General features: G+C 41.0%; 1 protein-coding gene across 1 annotated transcript in view; it reads left to right on the plus strand.

Moving 5' to 3' along the window:
- LOC134608036 (intraflagellar transport protein 70A) overlaps nt 1-23,006 on the plus strand; it is a 62,264-nt gene that overhangs the window by 17,542 nt on the left and 21,716 nt on the right. Inside the window, exons 7-14 of the mRNA XM_063450665.1 lie at nt 486-614; nt 4,330-4,379; nt 6,586-6,738; nt 7,413-7,478; nt 9,016-9,069; nt 9,384-9,449; nt 12,257-12,333; nt 12,853-13,063. Of these exons, the coding sequence (XP_063306735.1) occupies nt 486-614; nt 4,330-4,379; nt 6,586-6,738; nt 7,413-7,478; nt 9,016-9,069; nt 9,384-9,449; nt 12,257-12,333; nt 12,853-13,063 (806 nt within the window). The remainder of the gene's footprint in view (nt 1-485; nt 615-4,329; nt 4,380-6,585; nt 6,739-7,412; nt 7,479-9,015; nt 9,070-9,383; nt 9,450-12,256; nt 12,334-12,852; nt 13,064-23,006) is intronic.

Consider the following 23,006-nt stretch of genomic DNA (forward strand, 5'->3'; position numbering starts at 1 on the left):
AGAAGATGAAACCATAGAAGAAAGGTACGTTTGATGTGACAGTGCCACTTTAAGACATGGTACACATTGCTGGTTTACACCTCTGGCTAAGTACTATTAACTTTTCTACTTTTCAGAATAATTATCCTCTTTGGCTTTCCGCAACAGCCGACTATTTCCTCTCACTCTTTCTTCTCATGTTTTCCTTTCTCTCTTGCAGTTTATACTATATTTTGTGTACTTGATTTCTTTTTAATTGTATAAATAAAAATCAGTCAATATCTTACTGAAGCTCTGCGTGTACAGACTTCTTGCACCATAACCACTTCAAATCACTAGATTGGTTATGGTGCTTGGAGTAATCCTTTAACATACTATCAGTGTCTAGAAATCAAAGTGCACTTATGTGTAGTTCTTATTGTATCATTAAGTTATTTTTAGTTGCTTTTTAGTGCTGCAAACAATGTAACAAGTTCCTAGTGTTGTATTTTTCTTTTTATGTATAGAGCTTGGAGTTGGTATGGGAACAGATGGCATTGATGTCCGCAGTGTTGGAAACACTCTGGTGTTGCATGAAACTGCGTTAATTGAAGCATTTAACCTCAAGGCTGCTATTGAATACCAGTTAAAGAACTGTAAGTCATATCATTCTATGATCTGACAATAGTTAAAAAGGTCGTTTTTTTTTTGTTTTTGTTTTTTAAAGCACCATAGGAATTTCGTTTGATTACTCTGTTTATGGTACAGAGAGTACCCTGCAAACACTCTATGCCTAGTGATTTATAACTGCAGCAATTTGTAAAAAATATCTGCAGCTTTCTATCCCCATGTCCAAGAAAGCGTGTCCACTCTGATACAGCCTGTGTTGCATGCGAACACCATACATATACAATAATTCAGAAATTAATTACTAATGCATGTTTACTGAAGAGAATGTACTTTATTACATATAATGTTGATGGTGCCTTTTGGCATGTACTCTTCTGGTGGCCTAGTCAAGTAATATGAAATTAGTTTTTTTTAGTCTGGTACAGTACAATATAGTTAGTAGTTTTAAAAAATAAGGACCCATTTTTCAGACAAAATATCAGGAAAATTTGACAATTTACATCAGCTTAAAGCGGCACTGTCATGCCGAACTTACCTTTCCTCAATCTCTTCCTCTTCTCCCCCTCTCTCAGGATTTGTTATTCTTTTCTTCCTGTCTTCTTTAGTTTTCTTTAAAATCATAAGACAAAGTAGGGACTCTGTCTTATGGAGGATTCCTCCGCTTGACCAGCTCTGACCAGCGGAGGAGCAAAGTGTGCTTCATTTCCGCTGGTCAGAGCAATTTTCCCATGATCCCTAGCTTTCCTCCCAGTTCCCACAATGCTTCCTGTCAGTATTGCCGAACGTCCTGTCACTTAGACAGAATGCCGGCAAAACTGCCGAATTGCATCCTAACAGAATGAGAAGAGTTTCTCCATTGGTGTTAGGATGCAATTCGGTACTTTGTTCGGATCGGAATTTCATTCTGATGAATGAAACCCCGATCCTATTCATTGCTGTGGCTGCATCTTGCAGCCGCTTAGTAGATAACTCCCTAATTCCCACGGTATCAGGGAGCTATCTACTAAAAGGCTGAAAGACCTAAACTGGTCTTTCAGCCAACTTTACTAATACTAAGTAAAAATGAATAGTAAATAATATGCCCCTACTCGCTATACCGCGAGTAGGGGCATGTCTAGTAAGCAGTGAGCAGCCTGTGGCTGCTCACTGTAAAAAAAAAATAAATAAATAAAATATTGCCCCCCACCCCTAAACGAGATAATGAGGGGGGGAGGACCTACAGTCCTCCCCCCCCCCCGGCCCCCACCCCTGGGCGGCGGGTGGGGGCCATAATGGTAATAAGAGGGGGGGACCTACTGTCCTCCCCCCCCCCCGGCCCCCACCCCTGGGCGGCGGGTGGGGGCCATAATAGTAGTAGGGGGGGGGACCTACTGTCCTCCCCCCCGGCCCCCACCCCTGGCCGGCGGGTGGGGGCCATAATGGTAATAAGAGGGGGGGGGACCTACTGTCCTCCCCCCCCCGGCCCCCACCCCTGGGGGTCGGGTGGAGGCCATAACAGTAGTAGGGGGGGGGGGGACCTACTGTCCTACCCCCCCAGGTCCCCACCCCTGGGCGGCGGGTGGGGGCCATAATAGTAGTAGGGGGGGGGGACCTACTGTCCTCCCCCCCGGCCCCCACCCCTGGCCGGCGGGTGGGGACCATAATGGTAATAAGAGGGGGGGGGGACCTACTGTCCTCCCCCCCCCGGCCCCCACCCCTGGGCGGCGGGTGGGGGCCATCATAGTAATAAGGAGGGGGGGGGGCCTACTGCCCCCCCCCAGCCCCCACCCCTGGGCGGCGGGTGGGGGCACTAAGTAAATTCCCCCCCCCCCCATCAAGGTGACTAGGGGTGCCCAAGCCCCTAGTCACCCACCCCCCACCCAAATAAAAAATGCCCCTACCTACCCCCCTCACCCTAAAAAATAGTGAGGGGGGAATAAAATTGCTAACCTGTAAAGTAAAATTAAACTTGCCATTCGACGTCTTCTTTTTTCTAAAATCTTCATTTTTCAGCCCCAAAAAAGGCCAAATAAAAAACCATCATAGCCGTCGAACTAAAAATAAAATAAAAAACCCGAGCGCAAAAAAAAAAACCCGACGAAAAAGAAAAAACCCGAGCGCACATAAAAATAATCCATCTTCACCCATGGAGGGCTCCGCGCAGACTGAGCTCCGCAGGGCGGGGCAAGGCTTATAAAGCCTTGCCCCGCCCTGCAATTAGCCTAAGAACACTCTGATTGGTGGGTTTAAGCCAATCAGAGTGCTCTTTGTAATTTTACAAGCGTGGGAAAGTTCTTTGGAATTTTCCCACGCTTGTAAAATGACACAGAGCACTGTGATTGGATGGCTTGAAATCCATCCAATCACAGTGCTCTGTGTCATTTTACAAGCGTGGGAAAGTTCTTTGGAATTTTCCCACGCTTGTAAAATGACACAGAGCACTGTGATTGGATGGCTTGAAATCCATCCAATCACAGTGCTCTGTGTCATTTTACAAGCGTGGGAAAGTTCTTTGGAATTTTCCCACGCTTGTAAAATGACACAGAGCACTGTGATTGGATGGATTTCAAGCCATCCAATCACAGTGCTCTGTGTCATTTTACAAGCGTGGGAAAGTTCTTTGGAATTTTCCCACGCTTGTAAAATGACACAGAGCACTGTGATTGGATGGATTTCAAGCCATCCAATCACAGTGCTCTGTGTCATTTTACAAGCGTGGGAAAGTTCTTTGGAATTATTAATATTATGGCCCCCACCCGCCGCCCAGGGGTGGGGGCCGGGGGGTGGAGGACAGTAGGTCCCCCCCCCCTTATTACTATTATGGCCCCCCTCATGGTCCCCCCTCATTCCCATTATGGCCCCCACCCGCCGCCCAGGGGTGGGGGCCTGAGGGGAGGACAGTAGGTCCCCCCTCATTCCCATTATGGCCCCCACCCGCCGCCCAGGGGTGGGGGCCTGAGGGGAGGACAGTAGGTCCCCCCTCATTCCCATTATGGCCCCCACCCGCCGTCCAGGGGTGGGGGCCGGCGGGGGAGGACAGTAGGTCCCCCGTCCCCCCCTTATTACCCTTTTTTTTTTTTTTTTTTACAGTGAGCAGCCACAGGCTGCTCACTGTTTAGTGGACATGCCCCTACTCGCGGTATAGCGAATAGGGGCATTGGGGAGATTTTAATCTCCCTTGTGCTATTATGGGGGTCATATTGACCCCCATAGAGTGAGGAGGGGACCTGGGGGGGCTTATGAAGTGGTGGGGAGCACTGCTCCCTGCCGCTTCTGTCTTTACATATTGCAAGGAGGGAGCTGCACGCCGGTAGCTCCCTCCTTGTAATAAACCGAACAAACAAACGAACACTGATACACAGTGTTAGTTTGTTCGTCTGATTTTTTCTATTCATTCATTCGTCTGTCTGATGAATGAATGAATAGGTGAAATTCCCGTTCGCATGTCCAGATGTTTCACTGGGCATGTGCGGGAATCTCAGGGCTATCTAGTGTGGGAAGATGACGTGTCCCACAGGGACTTCACCTACCCACACAAAGATGGCGGCGCCCTGAATATAGATCGGGGCAGAAAATAAAGAATAAAAAATAGGTAATGTGGGGGGCATAGGGGCATTTGGGGGTGACTAGGGGGTCGATTGGATGTAGTTGAGGCGGGAGGGGGGTTAAAAAAAAAAACGGAATTCGGCATGACAGTGCCGCTTTAAACCATGGATGCCATATGAAGACATGTACCATAATTTACTCATTTATTGTTTTCAGATGAAGCAGCACAAGATGCTTTGACAGACATGCCTCCACGATCTGAAGAGGTAAGGAACATTGATTCAACTTAAGTGTGTTGATGGTCTATCATTATCACCTATCTAGCAGAGCTTGCTTCATGACCCTCATTACAGAAACACTGAATTACTTTTCATTATATTATTTTGAGATATGGTTTGAGGGTGGTCAGATTTTTAAAATGCATGCACAAAGTTGTGTTTTATGCTACATTAGTTAAAACAAGCAACGTATCACACTTCTTTTTGCAATTATGCAGCACGAGCAATAAATGTAAAATGTAATGGTAGGTTTCTCTGAAAAATTATATTATGATATATTATATGCTATTCTGTGATGTAGCCAGAGCCCGTTAGTTTAAAAGAAGGCTAGTGTTTTTATTGCCTTCTTTTGATGACATTACTTTAACCCCTTAAGGACCAAACTTCTGGAATAAAAGGGAATCATGACATGTCACACATGTCATGTGTCCTTAAGGGGTTAATCAGAGAGACAGAAATACTGGACGTGTTTAAATCTTAAAGGATCACTATAGTGTCAGGAAAACAAGCTCGTTTTCCTGGCACTACACTGTCATTAGGGCCCCCTTCCCGCTGGGCTGAAGGGGTTAAAACCCCTATAGCCACTTACCTTTATCCAGCGCCGGGCTCCCTCGGCACTGGTGACCTCTCCTCCCCCTCCGACGTCAGCTCCCGAGTGGAGGCGAATAAACACCCATAGGAAAGCATTTCTCAATGCTTTCCTACGGACGTTCTGCGTGCTCAATGTGATTTTCGCATTGAGCGTCGGGGAAGCACCTCTAGCAGCTGTCAAGAAGACAGCCACTAGAGACTGGATTAACCCTCAATGTGAACATAGCAGTTTCTTTGAAACTGCTATGTTTACATCTGAAGTGTTAAAACCTGGGAAACCTGCCACCCAGACCACCACATTGAGCTGAAGTGGTCTGGGTGACTATAGTGGTCCTTTAATTCTGACTAATTTTACTGAAGTAACACCATTCTAAGCTTTCTGCAAAGAGAATACATTGGGAATTACATATGTGGACCACATCCTTCTTTAAATTAGAAAATCCAGAAAAAAAGTTTGTTTTGATCTTCCTTATGCAGTATATTATAAAGTGCTGTAATAGTCTGTGTAAATAGTAACGTTATATTGCATCACACTGACGGAAATGCCATTTTCCAGAGTTATTGCATCATTTTAAGCGCTAGTGTATTAAAGTCACATTAAATACATGTAAGCCCCTAAAACTCGGTTTTTATGCCATTACTTGTAAACATTCAGTAAGAAAGGGTCAGTATCCCATCCTCTGTGTAGTGCACATCAGCTGCTGCCTATGTTCCAGACATTGGCTTAGTAACCTTTTCTGTAGAATACTTAGGAAACTAAGCCCCTCCATTACCCTTTTTTATAAGAAACAAGTTAGCCTGCTCATTGCCTCCACATCCCAAAATGTCACTCTTAAAGAGTTACTCCAACCATAAACCAGTGGTTTGGGCTAGAGTAACCCTTCATATCCTGGTTTCCCCTAGTCAAAGTTAAAAAAAAAAAAAAAAGTAAGAAAGCGAAAACCGATGACACTTCTCCAATATGCACAGAATTACATTAGCCAGGCTTGATGCTTGTGCAGAAAAGGGGTAAACACTGTATGTGCAGTGTTTACTAGTGAAACCCTGCACATACAGATTCTAATCACCATGACCACTTTAAATCACTGAAGTGGCCCTGGTGCTTGGAGTACCCTTTATTGGATATAATGCCACCAAAACTGACAACAGAAGCAATTTATAGTACATGTCATGGTGGCTACCAAGCTTAGTATTGTGCAAGTATGGAAACAGACTGAAGCTGTAGGAGTTCACCTATCAGCCCCCAAAGAACCCTTGGTTTATATCCGATTATACAATGCATATCTAGAAACCGTTTGACACAGAACCAGAGGACAGTATTGTGTATGCTGGCACCATAGCATCTACAGCAAGATGTACTGTCCCTTTAAATACTGTGGCTCCTTCAGAGTGGTCAATTTAAATACTGTTCCCGTTTAAAAAGTTGTCAATTTGTGTTGCACTACCTTATGTATACCAAGTTGTCCTGCTGGCGGTTAGAAGAGTGTGAAGTTGGTTGTTCACCCAGGGCTCTGCTCTTTCTGTGCAACAATTCTGCATGTGATATTAGAAGGCTTATATGTTTTAAATATCAGTTAACAAGGATTCACCTATTCATTCACAGGAGCTTGACCCAGTTACTCTTCATAACCAAGCTTTGATTAACATGGACGCCAAACCAACTGAAGGGTTCGAGAAACTTCAGTTCTTGTTGCAGCAAAATCCCTTCCCTCCAGAAACATTTGCCAACCTTTTACTTTTATACTGCAAATATGAGGTATTGTGATTGTAATCGAATGTCTATATTTTTTTAAGACTAATTTTAATATTTCCAAGTGGAATTGTTATAAACCTGACCATTAGGAAAATTTATGATCAAGCTAGCAGAATTTTTATAGTGTAATTCCAAAATGTAATTTGTTGAATGAAACATAAAACCAGACACTATATCTTACTGTAGGCTTGTAGTACAAGGGCTCAGATTTTTGTTAAACTATTTTCAAGACTTTTTTGAAAATAGTTAAAAAACAAACAAACAAACAAAATAAATAACATTGTAGCTCCAAATTGACACATGCTGTTTGTGATACAGTAGCTCTATGTTTCACTTTGGTGGAGCAGATGAGGTTAACAAATACAAATGTAACAATAATTTATATTGCACTGTGTAGAATGTCTGCATATGATATTGCAAGATGAGGGAATGGTCTTTAAGCAGCCTGTGACTGCCACACATATTAATAATCAATAAATGAATACTTTAAGGATATTGCAGTATTTCACATTTTCCCATAAGGTGTAAAAGTAATGAATATAAAATGCTGTTTTACTATACTCCTATATGCCTAGCACTTTGTGTATACAATATTGTTTTCACACTTCACATTAGGTAGCTTTAAACATTAAAAATGTACCAGCATTATTGGATTTCTCTTTCTGTTTTCCGTCCAGTACTATGATCTTGCAGCAGATGTGCTTGCTGAAAATGCTCATCTGACCTACAAATTTCTCACTCCTGTAAGTTTTTTCTTTTCTTTTTTTTTTTCTCTTAACTTTGTTTCATCAGAATATGACGTAAAATAGGTTTTTAGAACGCAATTATCCAGACTTTGTTATTGATTTCTTTACCAAGTTAAATGACATTAAAAAACACCTTCAATATTAAGGGGAAAAAATGCTAGTATAGAAAACCAAATGAATTGCCCCAGGGGTCAAGTCCTGGGGAATAAAGTGTGGGAACTCACCAAAGATGCCCCCCCCCCCACCCCTCCAAAAAAAACAAATATACTACATTCACAGACACTCACAGAAACACACAAATTCTTCATATTTTTTTTAAATTTAAAAAAAGTCCACCCAGCCTCCCTACCTGGAGAGCTGGCGTGGACCTGTCCCTGAGGTTCAGTGAGGCGGGTGCCTGTCTACCGGTCAGACGGGCTGTCTATTGATGCCCGGAGCCGGAATATGATGTCATATTCCGGCTCCCGGCATCAGCAAACGGCGAGCGAGGGAGAAGATCAGAGAGAACACAGCTCCCTCACCACGTCTGACCAGTAGACAGGCGCCTGCCGGGGGGGTCCACCAGATGGCCGTCAGGCCACCTCTTGGGCCACCCCATGACAGAGGGTACACGGGGGGGCGTTTGGGGGGGCATTTTATGCCGCTCCCTGAGTGCCTGCAGGAGCAATGGGAACTGCGTTCCTGCTGTGAAAAAAGTGCAGCAACGCCGTTCTTACGAGTTCCTGCAGGACTCAAGCCCTGAATTGCCCCCGCTTGCTGGTAGCATACAGGAGTTAAAGGCTGCAATCTCACTACACCATCCTTCTGCTCATATCTCAATGATGGAGGTTCCAAGTTTAAAAGATGTCACTCATCACAACTTGGAACAGCTTCCATCTGTCAAAACCATATTTTGCATGTGTCACATGACTAGGACCACCATGTGTGCATAAAAAAGGCAGTTAGTTTGTACTGCCCCCAGGCCAAAATTTACCAGACGTGCCTTGGAAAACTATATATGATCATTTTAGATATTCACTAACGAACCTTTTCACTGCCTATCGGCATGACTTGCCAGCATCAGCTATCTCAGTCTCACTTAGTATGCATCACAACATTCAGTATCTCCACCCTCTGCATGCATACACTGAACTTTCCTCATAGAGATTCATGGATTCAATTAATTTCTATCAGGAGATGCTGATTGGCCAGGGCTGTGTTTGAATTGTGCTGACTCTGCCCCTGATCTGCCTCCTTGACAGTCTCAGCCAATCCTTGACAGTCTCAGAACAACAATTCTGATGATGTCAGCAGACAGCTTGCAGGTCTGAGGCAGACAGTGGCAGAGCCAGTAGCTTCAGGCTTGAATACAAGTCAGATTTTACTATATTTAGGGAGGCAAGCGAGGACCAGGAGCGCTAGATGGCTTTAACACTATATGGTCAGAAATATATGTTTGTGTTTCTGACCCTATAGTGCTCCTTTAAGTGCTTTAGAAGAATATTGCGTCTGTGATTGTAAAAACTGTTGTGTGAACTTTGAATTTGTCTTTCAGTACTTGTATGATTTTCTGGATGCCATGATAACCTGCCAGACAGCACCAGAGGAGGTATGTGTAATTTATGTTTCTTGTGATAATATAAACTAGCTCTCTGAAATAAGTTATTATATTTTCCTTTACTAATAGATATGCTAAGCATAATTAAGAAACATACTCTTAATACAAACAGTGGTTCTGTTTGTACTGTTAATGGTAAAGAAATATAAAATGTGCATTCTAATTGCCTTTAGTGAATACCTGCCTTGCCATTTTGGATATTTTTCATGAATTTTGCAGTTTGGTAGAGAGCACTGTTTCATTTGTCATTTTACTAGAACTCCTCACTTCAATCTGCTAATATAATAATATTTTCATACCTGCAGGCTTTTATTAAATTGGATGAGCTTGCTGGAATGCTCATCGAACAACTGAGAAAATTAACAAAACAAGTATGTATAAAAAAATTATAAGGAATCACTATTTGACTTTTTTATTTAAAATATAGTTTTAATTGTTCTTGCTGTGGCATTCCCCAGTCCCCTCCTTTTTTGTTGTTGTTGTTTTTTTTTTGTTCTTTCTTTGTTCTTTTTAGATGTTTTCATCTACTGCTTTTGTTAACTTAATCAAACACAGAAGGTTCCCAAAAGCTCTAGCAGGCTATTAAGTTAAGCAATTCTTAATTAAACAAACTGTGCAATAAAGGAAGTTTAAACTTCTCTCTTAACAGGAAATGTGTAGGTCACATGCAGGGAAGGTGTAACTAGGGCTTGAAAGTGATTTCACTTCTAAGTAATACAGTTATTTAACTTCTACATGGCAGAGAATTGAGCAGTTAGACTGCAGGTACGTGCTATACATCAAAACCACTTAAGTAAGCTAAAGTTGTTTTGGTGCTTATAGTGTTACTTTAAATGCTACATATCTACATGTCTGTTTCTACCTGGCTCCTAAATAAACAATGTAAAAAAACAAAATAACTATATATATATATATATATATATATATGTGTGTGTGTGTGTGTGTGTGTGTGTGTGTATATATATATATATTCATTCTTAAAATACAGATAGATTCAGTATATTCTATAAAAAGATAAAAATGGGCTGCGCCAATAGACAATATAAAAAAGAAAATAGATTTTTGGAACAAACAAGAAATAAGTCAATGTGATAGTCCTCACAGATAATAGTCTCTTGATAGTAGACATTTTAGTCTTTAGTACAGCAAGGACTTTTCTTTGGGTAGGGAAGCTGTCTTTTTTTTCTTGTTGATGTATATAGAAAGACAAAAGCAGAAAGGGTGGAAGTAGTGTAATACGTCAAATCTAGTTATGTAATAAAAAAAAATGGCAGTATCACACTCACATTTTATAGAGTCTTAGCCTGCTCTAGCGTGTATAGTGTGCAGTGGTATAATCCCCACATTTAAGACCTATTGGAGGTGAAGACTAAAACGTCTACTATCAAGAGACTATTATTTGTGAGGACTATCACATTGACTTATTTCTTGTTTGTTCCAAAAATCTATTTATGTTTTTATATTGTCTATTGGCCCAGCCATTTTTTATCTTTTTATTTCTGTATATTCTCTAAAGGGTTTAGAGGGATTCACCTTTTAGGGTTGCTGCCCTTTTCTGTTAATTAGCGCTGAACCATTTTTTTTGTATTCTATTCAGGATATTCTATGTTAATCTTTTCACTGCTGTGTATAAACCTTTGAAACTAGCTGCTTTTTTGGTATGTAGATAGGTATATAGGTAGACATATATCTATCTCTACAAAGGTAACTTAAAATGATACTACTAAATAATGCACCAAAGACTTGTAAATATACAAGGGAATGGAAAACAAAAATATATTTACCCCTAGCAGCTGAATATCAATGTAGTTTGCCCATTAACAGATTCAATTTACAAGTGCACAAGTACATATAATATAAGAGTAATTCATCCATTGCTGTGCCACACTAATCCACACAAAAAATGCAGGTTGACTACATGATTAATGTAATAGGTTTACAGGTTTACTATTACATTAATCATATAATCAACAGATTGACTTCTGGACTGTAATAGCCTGCGAGCAGTCATAAAGTATGCTTTTTTTAAAATTTATTTTTTAAATATTATTTTATTGTATTAGTGTCTACCTCAAAAATGAAATTCTTATCTGGCAAACAATTACAACTAGTAAATCAATTTAACTAGTACTATGTACACATCATAAGTAAGAAGAATAAAATGTGAAGTTTATAAGCAGCTGATGAAGGCTAACAGATAAGTAAATAAAAATGTGCTTTGGAAAACTTTGTTCCATTGAAGTGTGACTAAATGCCTATTTGCCCATGATAGGTACCAATGGCTAATTTGCTGTTGATAATAGACTTGTGCACAATTGTGTTTCAGGTGAGTCGAACAAATCAAATACTTTTAATTCTATGTCCAAATGAATTGATGCGTCCAAGTTTTACCTTTGGAGTCTTTTTCATTGAATAAGACTCCAAAGGTAAATCCTGGATGAAACGACTCGTTCAAGCGTAGAGTAAAAATAATTTAATTTGTTCAACCTACCTGAAACACCTTTGTGCACAAGTTAAGTTGATAATACATTTGGTATAATATTATGTCATGGCCAAACTCTTAAAGAAAGTTGCTTCTTAAAGGGACACTCCAGTGCCCAAATACAAAATAGATTGAAAAATTACTGTTTAGTAGATATTCCCTAAATGAAAACTTACACAAAGTTAATTATATATATTTTTTTTCATTGGGGATGCAGCTTTTGCAAGCTCTCCCCTTCTAACCCCTCCCAGACTTTCTGTGGCTGTCCAATCACAGGCTTCCTAGTACAGCTCATTGAGAAGTCTTTGTAAGTCAGGTGCTCTAGACAATTGCTGCCTCTTGAGGTCAGCTGCATTGAGCTAACAAAACCAGGAAATTACAGGACCTGTTGTCTGCTTGAAAGCCAGGAGGTGTAACCAGGTTAATTTAGAAAAGTGTCAATTTGTATTAAAAACTGCACTTTTTGCAGAATAAAAAAAGAAGACACACTCTTCACACAAAGTCTTTCAGCAAGCTAAAGTTGTTTAGCGGGGGTCTGGAGTGACCCTTTAAACAGTTGTCTTGGATTAGTATATTGTTTGTTAAATAAATTTTACTTGTAAGGAATGCATGCTAAAAACTCCAGTCTCTGTTTTTATTAAGCTCACAATCTGTAATAGCATCTCTTTCTTTCATTGATGTCTTTGTTAAATAAAGGTACAAGAAGCAAGACATAACAGAGATGATGAAGTTCTTAAGAAAGCCGTGAACGAATATGATGAAGCCCTGGAAAAGTGAGTATAATATATTATGGTTTTGTTCTCTAATATTTGGCATTAGAATATTTCTTACATAACAAATCTACTGATTCAAATAAATTGTAATACTGTCATATACATAAGTATCTATATATATAGTGTGTGTGATTGCACTTAAGGAAATGTTTTTAACTTGCTGATGCTGATGAAATCAGTTCTAGAGATAACGTTTGTTTTTTTTAGCATTTACCTGAATAGCAGATTCTAGTTCCAGACATTTCACCTTTCCAAAGACCAATAATTGAAAAATACATGGCCTGTCCACAGAGCACCTAGGGACTAAGGAGGTTAAACACAGACTCGCCAATTAATACCTGGCAGTTTTTACGAAGTCATTATTTTACTTTTTTTTTTTAAGAGAGAGAGAATTAATGTTGTTTATCAGTACTAGTTTTGATGTAGTATTTTGTACCACATTTTTAGTTGGATAATGCAATAAATATAAATTTTCCATATATATATAATTATATTATTGACATACCCATTCATCTACAGATACATCCCTGTTTTGATGGCCCAAGCAAAAATTTACTGGAACATGGAGAACTACCAGATGGTGGAAAAGATCTTCCGTAAATCAGTAGAGTTTTGCAATGAACACGATGTCTGGAAACTGAACGTGGCTCATGTACTTTTCATGCAGGAAAGCAAATACAAGGAGGCCATTGGATTCTATGAACCTATAGTAAAAAAACACTATGATAACGTAAGTGAATTTCATATACATGTATTGTTTTCTCAAGAGCAGTGTTATGGAGTAGATGTATTTATATAAAGACATTATCCGTGATGCATATTGGCTTTGTTAAACTTTAGGTAAAAGTTAGGTAGATAAGTCCTGCTTTCTAATCTGTCCTGCCTTCTCTCCTTGCTGATGTGTTCAATTGCAATTACATAGAAACCTAGAATGTGACGGCAGATAAGAACCATTCGGCCCACCTCGTCTGCCCAATTTTCTAAATACTTTCATTAATCCCTGGCCTTATCTTATAGTTAGGATAGCCTTATGCCTATCCCACGCATGCTTAAACTCCTTTCCTGTGTTAATCTCTACCACTTCAGCTGGGAGGCTATTCCATGCATCCACTACCCTCTCAGTAAAGTAAAGTAACACTTCCTGATATTATTTTTAAACCTTTGTCCCTCTAATTTAAGACTGTCCTCTTGTTGTGGTAGTTTTTCTTCTTTTAAATATAGTCTCCTCCTTTACTATGTTGATTCCCTTTATGTATTTAAATGTTTCTATCATATTCCCCCTGTCTCGTCTTTCCTCCAAGCTATACATGTTAAGATCCTTTAACCTTTCCTGGTAAGTATTATCCTGCAATCCATGAACCAGTCTAGTAGCCCTTCTCTGAACTCTCTCTAAGGTATCAATATCCTTCTGAAGATACGGTCTCCAGTACTGCGTACAATACTCCAAGTGAGGTCTCACCAGTGTTCTGTACAATGGCATGAGCACTTCCCTCTTTCTACTGCTAATACCTTTCCCTATACAACCAAGCATTCTGCTAGCATTTCCTGCTGCTCTATTACATTGTCTGCCTACCTTTAAGTCATCAGAAATAATCACCCCTAAATCCCTTTCCTCAGATGTTGAGGTTAGGACTCTATCAAATATTCTGTACTCTGCCCTTGGGTTTTTACGTCCAAGATGCATTATCTTGCACTTATCCACATTAAATGTCAGTTGCCACAACTCTGAACATTTTTCTAGTTTACCTAAATCATTAGCCATTTGGGTTATCCCTCCTGGAACATCAACCCTGTTACATATCTTAGTATCATCAGCAAAAAGACATACCTTACCTTCAAGACATTCTGCAATATCACTAATATAAATATTAAAGATAATGGGTCCAAATACAGATCCCTGAGGTACCCCACTGGTGACAAGCCCAAGCTTCGAATATACTCCATTGACTACAACCCTCTGTTGCCTGTCACTCAGCCACTGCCTTACCCATTCAACAATATTGGAATCCAAACTTAAATATTGCAGTTTATTGAGAAGCCTTCTATGTGCAACAGTGTCAAAAGCCTTACTGAAATCTAGGTAAGCAATGTCTACTGCACCATCCTGATCTATTATTTTAGTTACCCAATCAAAAAAATCAATAAGATTAGTTTGGCATGATCTCCCTGAAGTAAACCGATGTTGTCTCTGATCTTGAAATCCATGTGTTTTTAGATGTTCAACAATCCTATCCTTTAACATGGTGTACGATTAATTAATATCCAGATTATTCACCAAACAAAAGTGGGTAATAGTGGTTAAATCCTTGGTTACTTTATTGTATAATTAAAAGTGCAATGCCGTGGAGTGACACAATACAGGGGAAAATAGAGAAACACCATACATGTTTCAAGCTACACTACTCTTATTCATAGACCTTTGAATAAAGAACAATATAGCTCTTTATCGCGTTCCACGTTTTTTTCACGTTTATTTTAAATCTTTCTATTTTTTTTCTATAAATCCTGTATTGTGGCCCTTACATTGTGCTCCGCATTTTATTATGCTATAAAGTAACCAAAGGTTTTAACCACTTTTTAAATGGCAGTATATATGTCCTGGATATTATCTCAGTACAGCCATATGATTCATATCTCTTGCTATTCAGAGAGGGGAATACCCCCATCCAGCGTGCACATGGTAAGACCTGCCATTTTATTAATCTGTCTTTAATTGGCTCTTGGTTATTGTAAGGAGTTAGTTAACATGGGTTCGCTTGTTACGGGTGATGGATAGGATTGCAGATTTAAACTTTGTATACATTAAATAATCCGTGGAAAAGTACCCATTTGGTGCAGGACATCAAAGTGTGACATCTGAATGCCTCTGGAGCAAATATTCCCAAGTTAGGTAGCCCCTGTTAAAAAATTAATTAGAACTGCCCCTTTTGCACGAATCCCCCATTTGTTGCTCTGAAGAAACCTTTACTCCCCCAGTGGGAAACATTTCTGAGGCAGAGGCTAGTGATCTGACATGAACTCTCTGCTTGTACTTTATAAACTGTTCAATAGTATTTTTCAGATAACTGACAGATTCTTAAATTCACTTCTGGCTATAATTCTGACATCTACCACTCATCCTTCCTGATTTTGTCAGGATATATCCTATAGACCGTTAACTGTTTTTGTTTATTTGTGCCCATGGTATTAGCTGGTGTGCTGAATTGTGGTGTAGCTTGGTGCAGTCGATAGAGTATGTAGTCTATCTAGATGCCCCATTATTTAGGGATATAGTATATAGAAATAGATATAACAGTAAAGAGGTGAAAGAGGTAGAAAACATACAAATTATGTGAGAAAGGAGAATGTCTTGTTGATTAAGGAAATGACTTACAGCATATAACAATTTCATGTTTATCTTTCTGTCTGCCTGTCCTTCTGAAGATACGGTCTCCAGTCAAGATCACAAAAATGTATTCCTGACCCTATAGTGTTAAAACCACCTTTTAGGTGGCTTGCCCCTCCTTGCTCTCCTCAAAATGTAAGAAGACGTACCTTATTTCCAGCGCCGTGTATGTCTGCTGATGCTGGCTTCGCCCCAATCCACCTCCTTGGTTTACATCATCAGAATTCCTATAGGAAAACCATTGGGTTGGCTGAGATCATTAAAGAGGTGGGGGCAGGGCAGTGTTTTTACAGCAAAAAGCCTGCAGGAACAGACTATACTCACCACAACAACTACATTCAACTGTAGTTGTTCTGGTGATTATAGTGTCCCTTTAAGTAAGATATAGAGGCCCTCATACATTACCTAAAGGCATCTGCCCTCTAGCAAAAAAGCTGGCTATGTGTTTTTTTTATGTGAAACAAATTTGCTAATCTAAAATAGATTACTCATTACAAAATATGAAAACATTTTTACAGTAAGAGATTGTGTGCCATTTACTGAAAATGGCTCTATTGCAGTTCTAAATTACATTCTAAACACAAATAATTTATTTTACTAGAATTTTAATGTTCTACATTAAAGAGCAGGATTGCAAGTTTGTCCTTGAACACTCTAACTCTAAAATATTTATTTTAATTGTTAGTGTTCCTGAGATGTAGATTATGCCCCCGTTCTTTTTAAATAAACAAAAATTTCCTTAAGTGGCTCTCTGCTTAACAGCAAACTGTAGTTGATGGTGTTTGGAGTGTTCCTTTGAGCACTCCTTTTTTTCTCATTAGTCACTATGTGCGTATGACTACTGGCTGACATCAAACTCAACTCAATCAAATTTACAGCACAAATGCCAAATTAGCATTCTTCATGACGTAAATTCCATGATTTTAAATGGTCTCTACATTTACACCAGGACCCGGACTGGGAAATAAATTTGGCCCGGGCATTTTTTAATCACAACGGCCCACTAAGGATGGGGTTGGGCAGAGAGGGTGTGTTTTGTCATCACCAATGACAAGCACGCCCCCTCTCAAAGTGAGCATGTTGGTTTAATGCTCTTGCCATGGCAACGCTCCAGATCTCACGAGAGGAACCTGGTGGAGCTGCAAGATAGAGCTCTGCCGGGTCCTCTTTCCCTCCCTCCCCAGGCAGAGGCCGCTTGTTAGTGATAGTAGGCTGATCATGGAATGAAGCAGGGCCAGCGCTCGGATAGCACGGGCCCTGTATGGACCAGCAGGGGAGATCCTGTGATTTCCCTTGACGGCTTCGGCCCATGGCCATCGTGCCCACTGGGCATTTGCACAAAAAATTTGGTCAGATTTTGTTAATGTTTTAAATATTCTAAATACAAAAAAACAATACTAATCCACTTTAAGTATTTAAATATGACAAAATGATGTTAGAAAAAGGAAAATAAACCTGTTACAGTTGATTTAATTTAAAAGGTGTGATACTTTATCACTGAAACAGTATAGTGCAATTCTTAAAGGTTTACTACAACTAATTTTTCCGTTTGGAATAATGCCCTATTAAGCAGTATTCTTTGGCCCCTCCCCTACTCCCCCACCTGGGAGCCTTTGATTGGACCATTTAATCAGCTTAGAGCAGATGTGCTCACTCTGGGCTGGAGAAGGGAAGAGAAGAGGAATTGGGGAGGAAAGTAAGAAGGGTGGTCAGGAGGAAAAAAAATAGCGAGGGGATAGCGAGGGCTGCAGTTAAGGAGAAATTGTAGAAACAAACTTTGTCTCGCAGGCGCTGCCTGTAATGGGAGAAGCAGATGTCTGTCGCCAGAACGTAGTGCTAGCTGACGACAGATGTAAAATATGCACAGAACTGACTTTAGGAAGTCTGGTACAGATTTCTGGGCTGCTTAAGTCACATGTGACTGGGTTGTATGTAACTAGGCCCCGGCACACAATTGCCAATAATTATGGACACTTCTAAAAGCATCTCTTTTGTATACCACTACTACAGCTCACTTTTTCACTAACCAGTAGGAAAAAAATAGATGTATGCCTGATTGTGTGGCACATGGACAGCCTCACCGTCTCAAATCTACATTCAATAAGTAGTGTGCACACCATTCATTTTGCAAAAGCTGGATTTATCCCTATATTAGCCCTGGTACTAATTATAATGATCCTTTCTTTTGTGTTTAAATATGGGTTTTGTTGTCATACAACAACAGAACTCAATGAACACAGATAACAGACTGTAGTGATTGTTATACATACAATATGAAGAGTTTAGGAGGAGAAATGGCCAAAGGGCAGTGGGTCCTATAGGACAGACCAGGGGTTAACCCTAAATAGTAAAGGAATTGGAAGAGAAGAACACAGTCTGTCCACACGTGTATGCGTACATACATCAATATCAAAGCAACAGTCTAGAAAAAATAAATAATAACTTTATTAAGTAACACAAAAATTGAACTATGTACAGAAAAAGTGGGGGAATGGGAGAGAGACATAAATATATCTGATGCAAAAGCACCTGGGTGGTTAAAATTATATATAGAAATAGAGCTATATATAAGTGCAACAGGTTTCTTAAATCATAGAAACCGCTAGCTGGGGCGCTCCAATAGAGACAAGGGCTACTATTGTGAGGGGTACCCACACTCCACGCAGAGGGGCTACGTACACACTATAGTGGCCGAGCACACGAGGGTGTTGAGACAAGTAGTGCACAAACAATGCCCAACCTTATGTCACAACTTATGATCTGCTTAGTAATACAGAATTGGTATTGTGTGACTAGGTAGGGTAAGCAGCTACATGCAGGCCCCCTATAATAAAACGAATATAGCTATGATAAGCTTACTGTACGGTGCCCTTACTTCTAACCGAGGGAGAGAGGGTTAATGGACTTGGTAATAAGTCTAAGTCAACTAAAGAGGATGTATAACTCCTCGGTACAATAAATTCTTGCCGAGAGAGAGAAAGTAAGTCTCCTCTGTCAGGGTGATGCGTACATCAATAAGTAGAGTCTGACTGAAAAAAACCCTTCTTAGTCTCCTAGGTTGTCAGTGATTTAAATGGAGTGGTAGTAGCACAGAATTACTTGTAATGATAATCGATTTCTGCAATATACGTTGGAGCAATATAGCTCAAGTTTTCCCCGAAAATCCTCCTCGGAGCAATGAAATTCTTGCCGGGAGAGAAAGGAGAAAAAATACTTGTTGGATACACTGAGCGGTCCACATAATATCTGTGAGCTCAGTAGCTACAAAGTAGGTTAAGCAGTTAACAAAGTATTAAGACTGTGAACTGCAGGGAATACAATGTCCCCGCCCTCCAGAATGTGAGCACTCCGTGCAGTGGGCCTAGTCAGTTTAAAACATCCGTCTTTAAGCTCTTCCTGATAGTAGTCAACCTGACGGGGATTACTCAATAGGGAAGAGTGTGTTCGTTAGTACACCTCCACTTGACACCATGCTGCTTTGGTCATATCCTAAGCCCAGAATGGTGTAGAGAAATGACTAGGGTATCGTATGTAACCGTATGGTAGTTAATGGTGTGGTAAGAGGCCAAAATCATTCCTCGTCATGTGATGAGGTGTAAAATGCAGTAGTGGAGGAAAAGGAAAAGTACCTTCTTGGGTACCCGGTATAGTAGAGAGGAGACCATAGAGGACATAGAAAGAAGTGTGTGTCCTGAAGTTTTTTGCAATCGTGCCCATGTAGTGCTCAAAACAGTACTGTATGGTTACGCCTTGGTCGGCAACAGCATCCTGTGAGTCAGTGCTAGCTTGTATATAATCGGGTAATGGGCTATCCGATCAAGATAAATGTTTAAATAACACGAGCCCAACTAACGTATTAGTAGAGCGAAAGGTCTGGACACCCAAGGGCCGGTGTCAGACGGTAACGTATGGGTAAGGTCACTCCAGCGTCTTGTCCAGGGTCTGAACAGCCAGAAGCAGGTGTCAGACGGTGACGTTTAGATAGGATCTCTCCAGCGTCTTGCCCGACGCGCGTTTCGCCTGGGAGAATGCCAGGCTCGTCAGGGGAAAAGAATTCCTGGGTGAATTCATTTTAAATAGCCCACCTCGTCCCCTGATTGGTTCCAGGGAATCTAAGGGGGAGGAGTTCGATTACGGTGGCCGGAAAGGCTCATTTCGTTAAGCAAAACCGTTTTCCAACTCGGGATAGGTAATCAGAGCCTTGTCTGGGTTGTCAGGATGAGATTAATTCTCCAACAGTTGTGGAGTGTAAATTTTTCAGGGTGCCGTAAGCATTAGCCTGATAGATGCCCATGGGTAGAGAAAGATAGTTTGGTGAAGATCTCTTATTGAGAAAAAAGGGGGGTTGTTCAAGAGGACATAGGACGGTCAACATCAATGGAGTGTAGCACGGTAGATGCCTGTGTGGGCTCCATGATAAAATTAGTTGTCACAACAGTTAAATATGTCATTATGGGGGCCGGGAGAGAAATGAGACATACTCTCAGCTCCATCAATATCAGAGGTATCCAGAGAAATGGCTGAGTGCCATTCAGAAGAGACGGAGAAAAATGTATGAATAAACATAAATAAATAGTTAAAAGAATTATAAATGTCATAGTTGAGGGAGAAGTTTAATGGATAAATGGGGTGTAATTAAACTCCTCATTAAGTCCATGGGGGGAAAGAGTCTTGAATGAGAAGATCCATTCAGATTCTTTCCGTAGTAGCACCTTATTGAAATCCCCTTTCCTCGGGTTAGGGAGTAGTTGCTCAATGGCTTGAAATCTGAGATTCTCAGGGTTCCCCTCGTGAAAATTTTGGATATGTCTGGCCACTGGTGTTGGTGTAACCTTGTTCCTTACTGAGGTTATATGTTGCAGGATTCTCCGTTTAAACTGTTAGAAGGTTTTTCCAATATACTGCATCCTGCAACTGCAGGTAATAAGATATATTATTTTTGTGGAGCTGCAGTTGACTAAGGTGTTGGTTTCGACGGAGACCTGAGTCTGAGTAGATGTAGCGAATTTGGAGGGGAGGATGTACTGACAGGCCTTACAATGTCCGCATCTATAAGTGCCTTTGGTCTCTGTTAGCCAATTCCTAGCTGATGGAAGAGGTGCCAGATGACTGCGAACGAGTTGATCTTGAAGATTACTCGGCCTCCGGGCTGTCAGTGGTGGATGTTCTGGTAGTACCTGGGAGAGCACCGGATTGTGTAGGAGTATTGGCCAGTGGTTTTTGAGAATCTTAGACATGGGAGACCACCCCTGGTCAAATGTGGCAATACAGCGAGGTGATTTCAGTTCCTCTTTTGGTCTGTTCAGTGTCAAAGTGGACTTCCTTTCCATAGCGCAGACTTTGTGGAAGGCATGTTTCAAAACCCTATTGGGGTACCCGAGTTCTTTGAAACGAGACCTTAATATTCTGCACTCACTGTAGAAAGTTTCATCTACTGTGCAGTTACGTCTCGCTCGCAGATATTGGCCATAGGGGATGGAGGCCTTAAGTTTGAAGGGGTGATGGCTCTCCCAATGTAGTAGACTGTTCGTAGAGGTTTCCTTTCTGAACAATTCAGTTTCAATTGTGCCATCCAGTTGTAACAGAATTTTTAGGTCTAGAAATACAAGTTCGTGTTCGTCAATGACACAGGTTAATTTGAGATTTATGTCATTGACGTTAAGTGCCTTCACGAACTCCTGAAAAAGGCTGACAGATCCTGACCACATTAATAGTATATCATCTATATACCTATGCCAACTTACAATGAAGTCCTGGAAGTGGCGAAACTGTGGCGTTGTAACCACACACTGCTCCCACCACCCCAGGAACAAGTTGGCATAGGTGGGCGCACAGGCCGTCCCCATAGCTGTCCCGGAGACCTGTAGAAAGAATTGCCCATTGAAGATGAAATAATTATGGGTAAGGATGAACTCGAGGATGGTCAGAATGAAATCAGTCTGGCACTTCGTGTATGCTGTGCCCTCCAAGAAGTGCCTACAGGCCCGAATGCCTTTGTCGTGGGGGATATTGGTGTACAATGCTACGACATCAAGGCTTGCTAGCTGGGTGTATGGAGGGACTATGAGGTCTTGGAGTTTAAGCAAGGTGGACTTAGTATCCTGTAGATAGGATGGTAATGTGGTTACCAGAGGGTGGAGGATTTTTTCTATGAACCTGCTTGGTGCTTCTGTTAGACAGTTGTTACCGGAGACAATTGGTCTCCCTGGAGGTGGGCTGGTGCCCTTGTGGATTTTCGGCAGGCAATAAAAAGTCGCAATAGTAGGACTCTTGTGAGGTAGGAGGAACCGTAACTCGTCTTTAGTGATAATCTGATCGTTCAGGGCATCGTTGAGGAGTATATTGAGCTCATCAATAAATGCCTTAGTGGGATCAGAGGGAAGAGCTCTGTAGTATTGATGATCATTGAGATGTACCATACACATCTCCACACAATCTACCCGGTTCATGATGACGATGTTCCCACCTTTGTCAGCTGGTTTGATGACAATCGTGGGTTGTTGTTTCAGGTCTTTTAGTGCCTGCCGTTCCATTCGGTTCAGATTGTTCAGAACTGGTGCTTGGTTTGGTATGGTTTCTAACTCTTTAAGTGTCATTTGTAAAAAGAGGTCCACATGCGGAGTGTCCACAAAATTGGGGGTGAAATAACTTGAGGGTTTGCAATCCGTAAGTGGTCTAGAGAGGTCATTATCGATTAAAAGTGCATCCAAAGTTTTGGAGAGTTCAAAGTCCTTTAAGGTGAGGCCCATATCATTGGCCGTTGCTTGGTCTTTTTTGGCGTGGAAGATATTCAGAGCCAGCTTGCGGCCAAACAAGTTAAGATCCTTTGACCAGTTAAACATGTCACAACTAGGAGTGGGCACAAAGGACAACCCTCGGTTCAATAGCGTTAAGTGGTGTTGTTCAAGATGAAAATTAGAGAGGTTAATTACTTTGTTAGAACTCATTATCTTTGGGTACGGTTCTGGGTTTTGTATGCCCAGCGATCCCTGTCTCTTAGACGCCCCCGTTGGTGGCGGGGCTGGTCCTGATCTAAAAAAGGATTCAGCGATGGATTGGTAGTTGCCTGGGAATTTGAGGTATCTGTGGGTATCGGAATGTCCAGAAAGGAAACAATTTTGGCAGTTGTTTTCAGGATACTCTTATTAGTCGTGTTTCTGTGTGCGCTTGTGTCTCGTGGACGGTCAAAGTTCCGATTAGATGGAGATTTCCGTCTATTCAAGGGTAGTGGGTCCTGGTCGGACCAATCGGTCTCACCTGAGGAGGAGCCTCGTCGGTTATTTTGTCG

This window comes from Pelobates fuscus, chromosome 4, assembly GCF_036172605.1.
Source record: "Pelobates fuscus isolate aPelFus1 chromosome 4, aPelFus1.pri, whole genome shotgun sequence".
Classification (NCBI taxonomy): domain Eukaryota; kingdom Metazoa; phylum Chordata; class Amphibia; order Anura; family Pelobatidae; genus Pelobates; species Pelobates fuscus.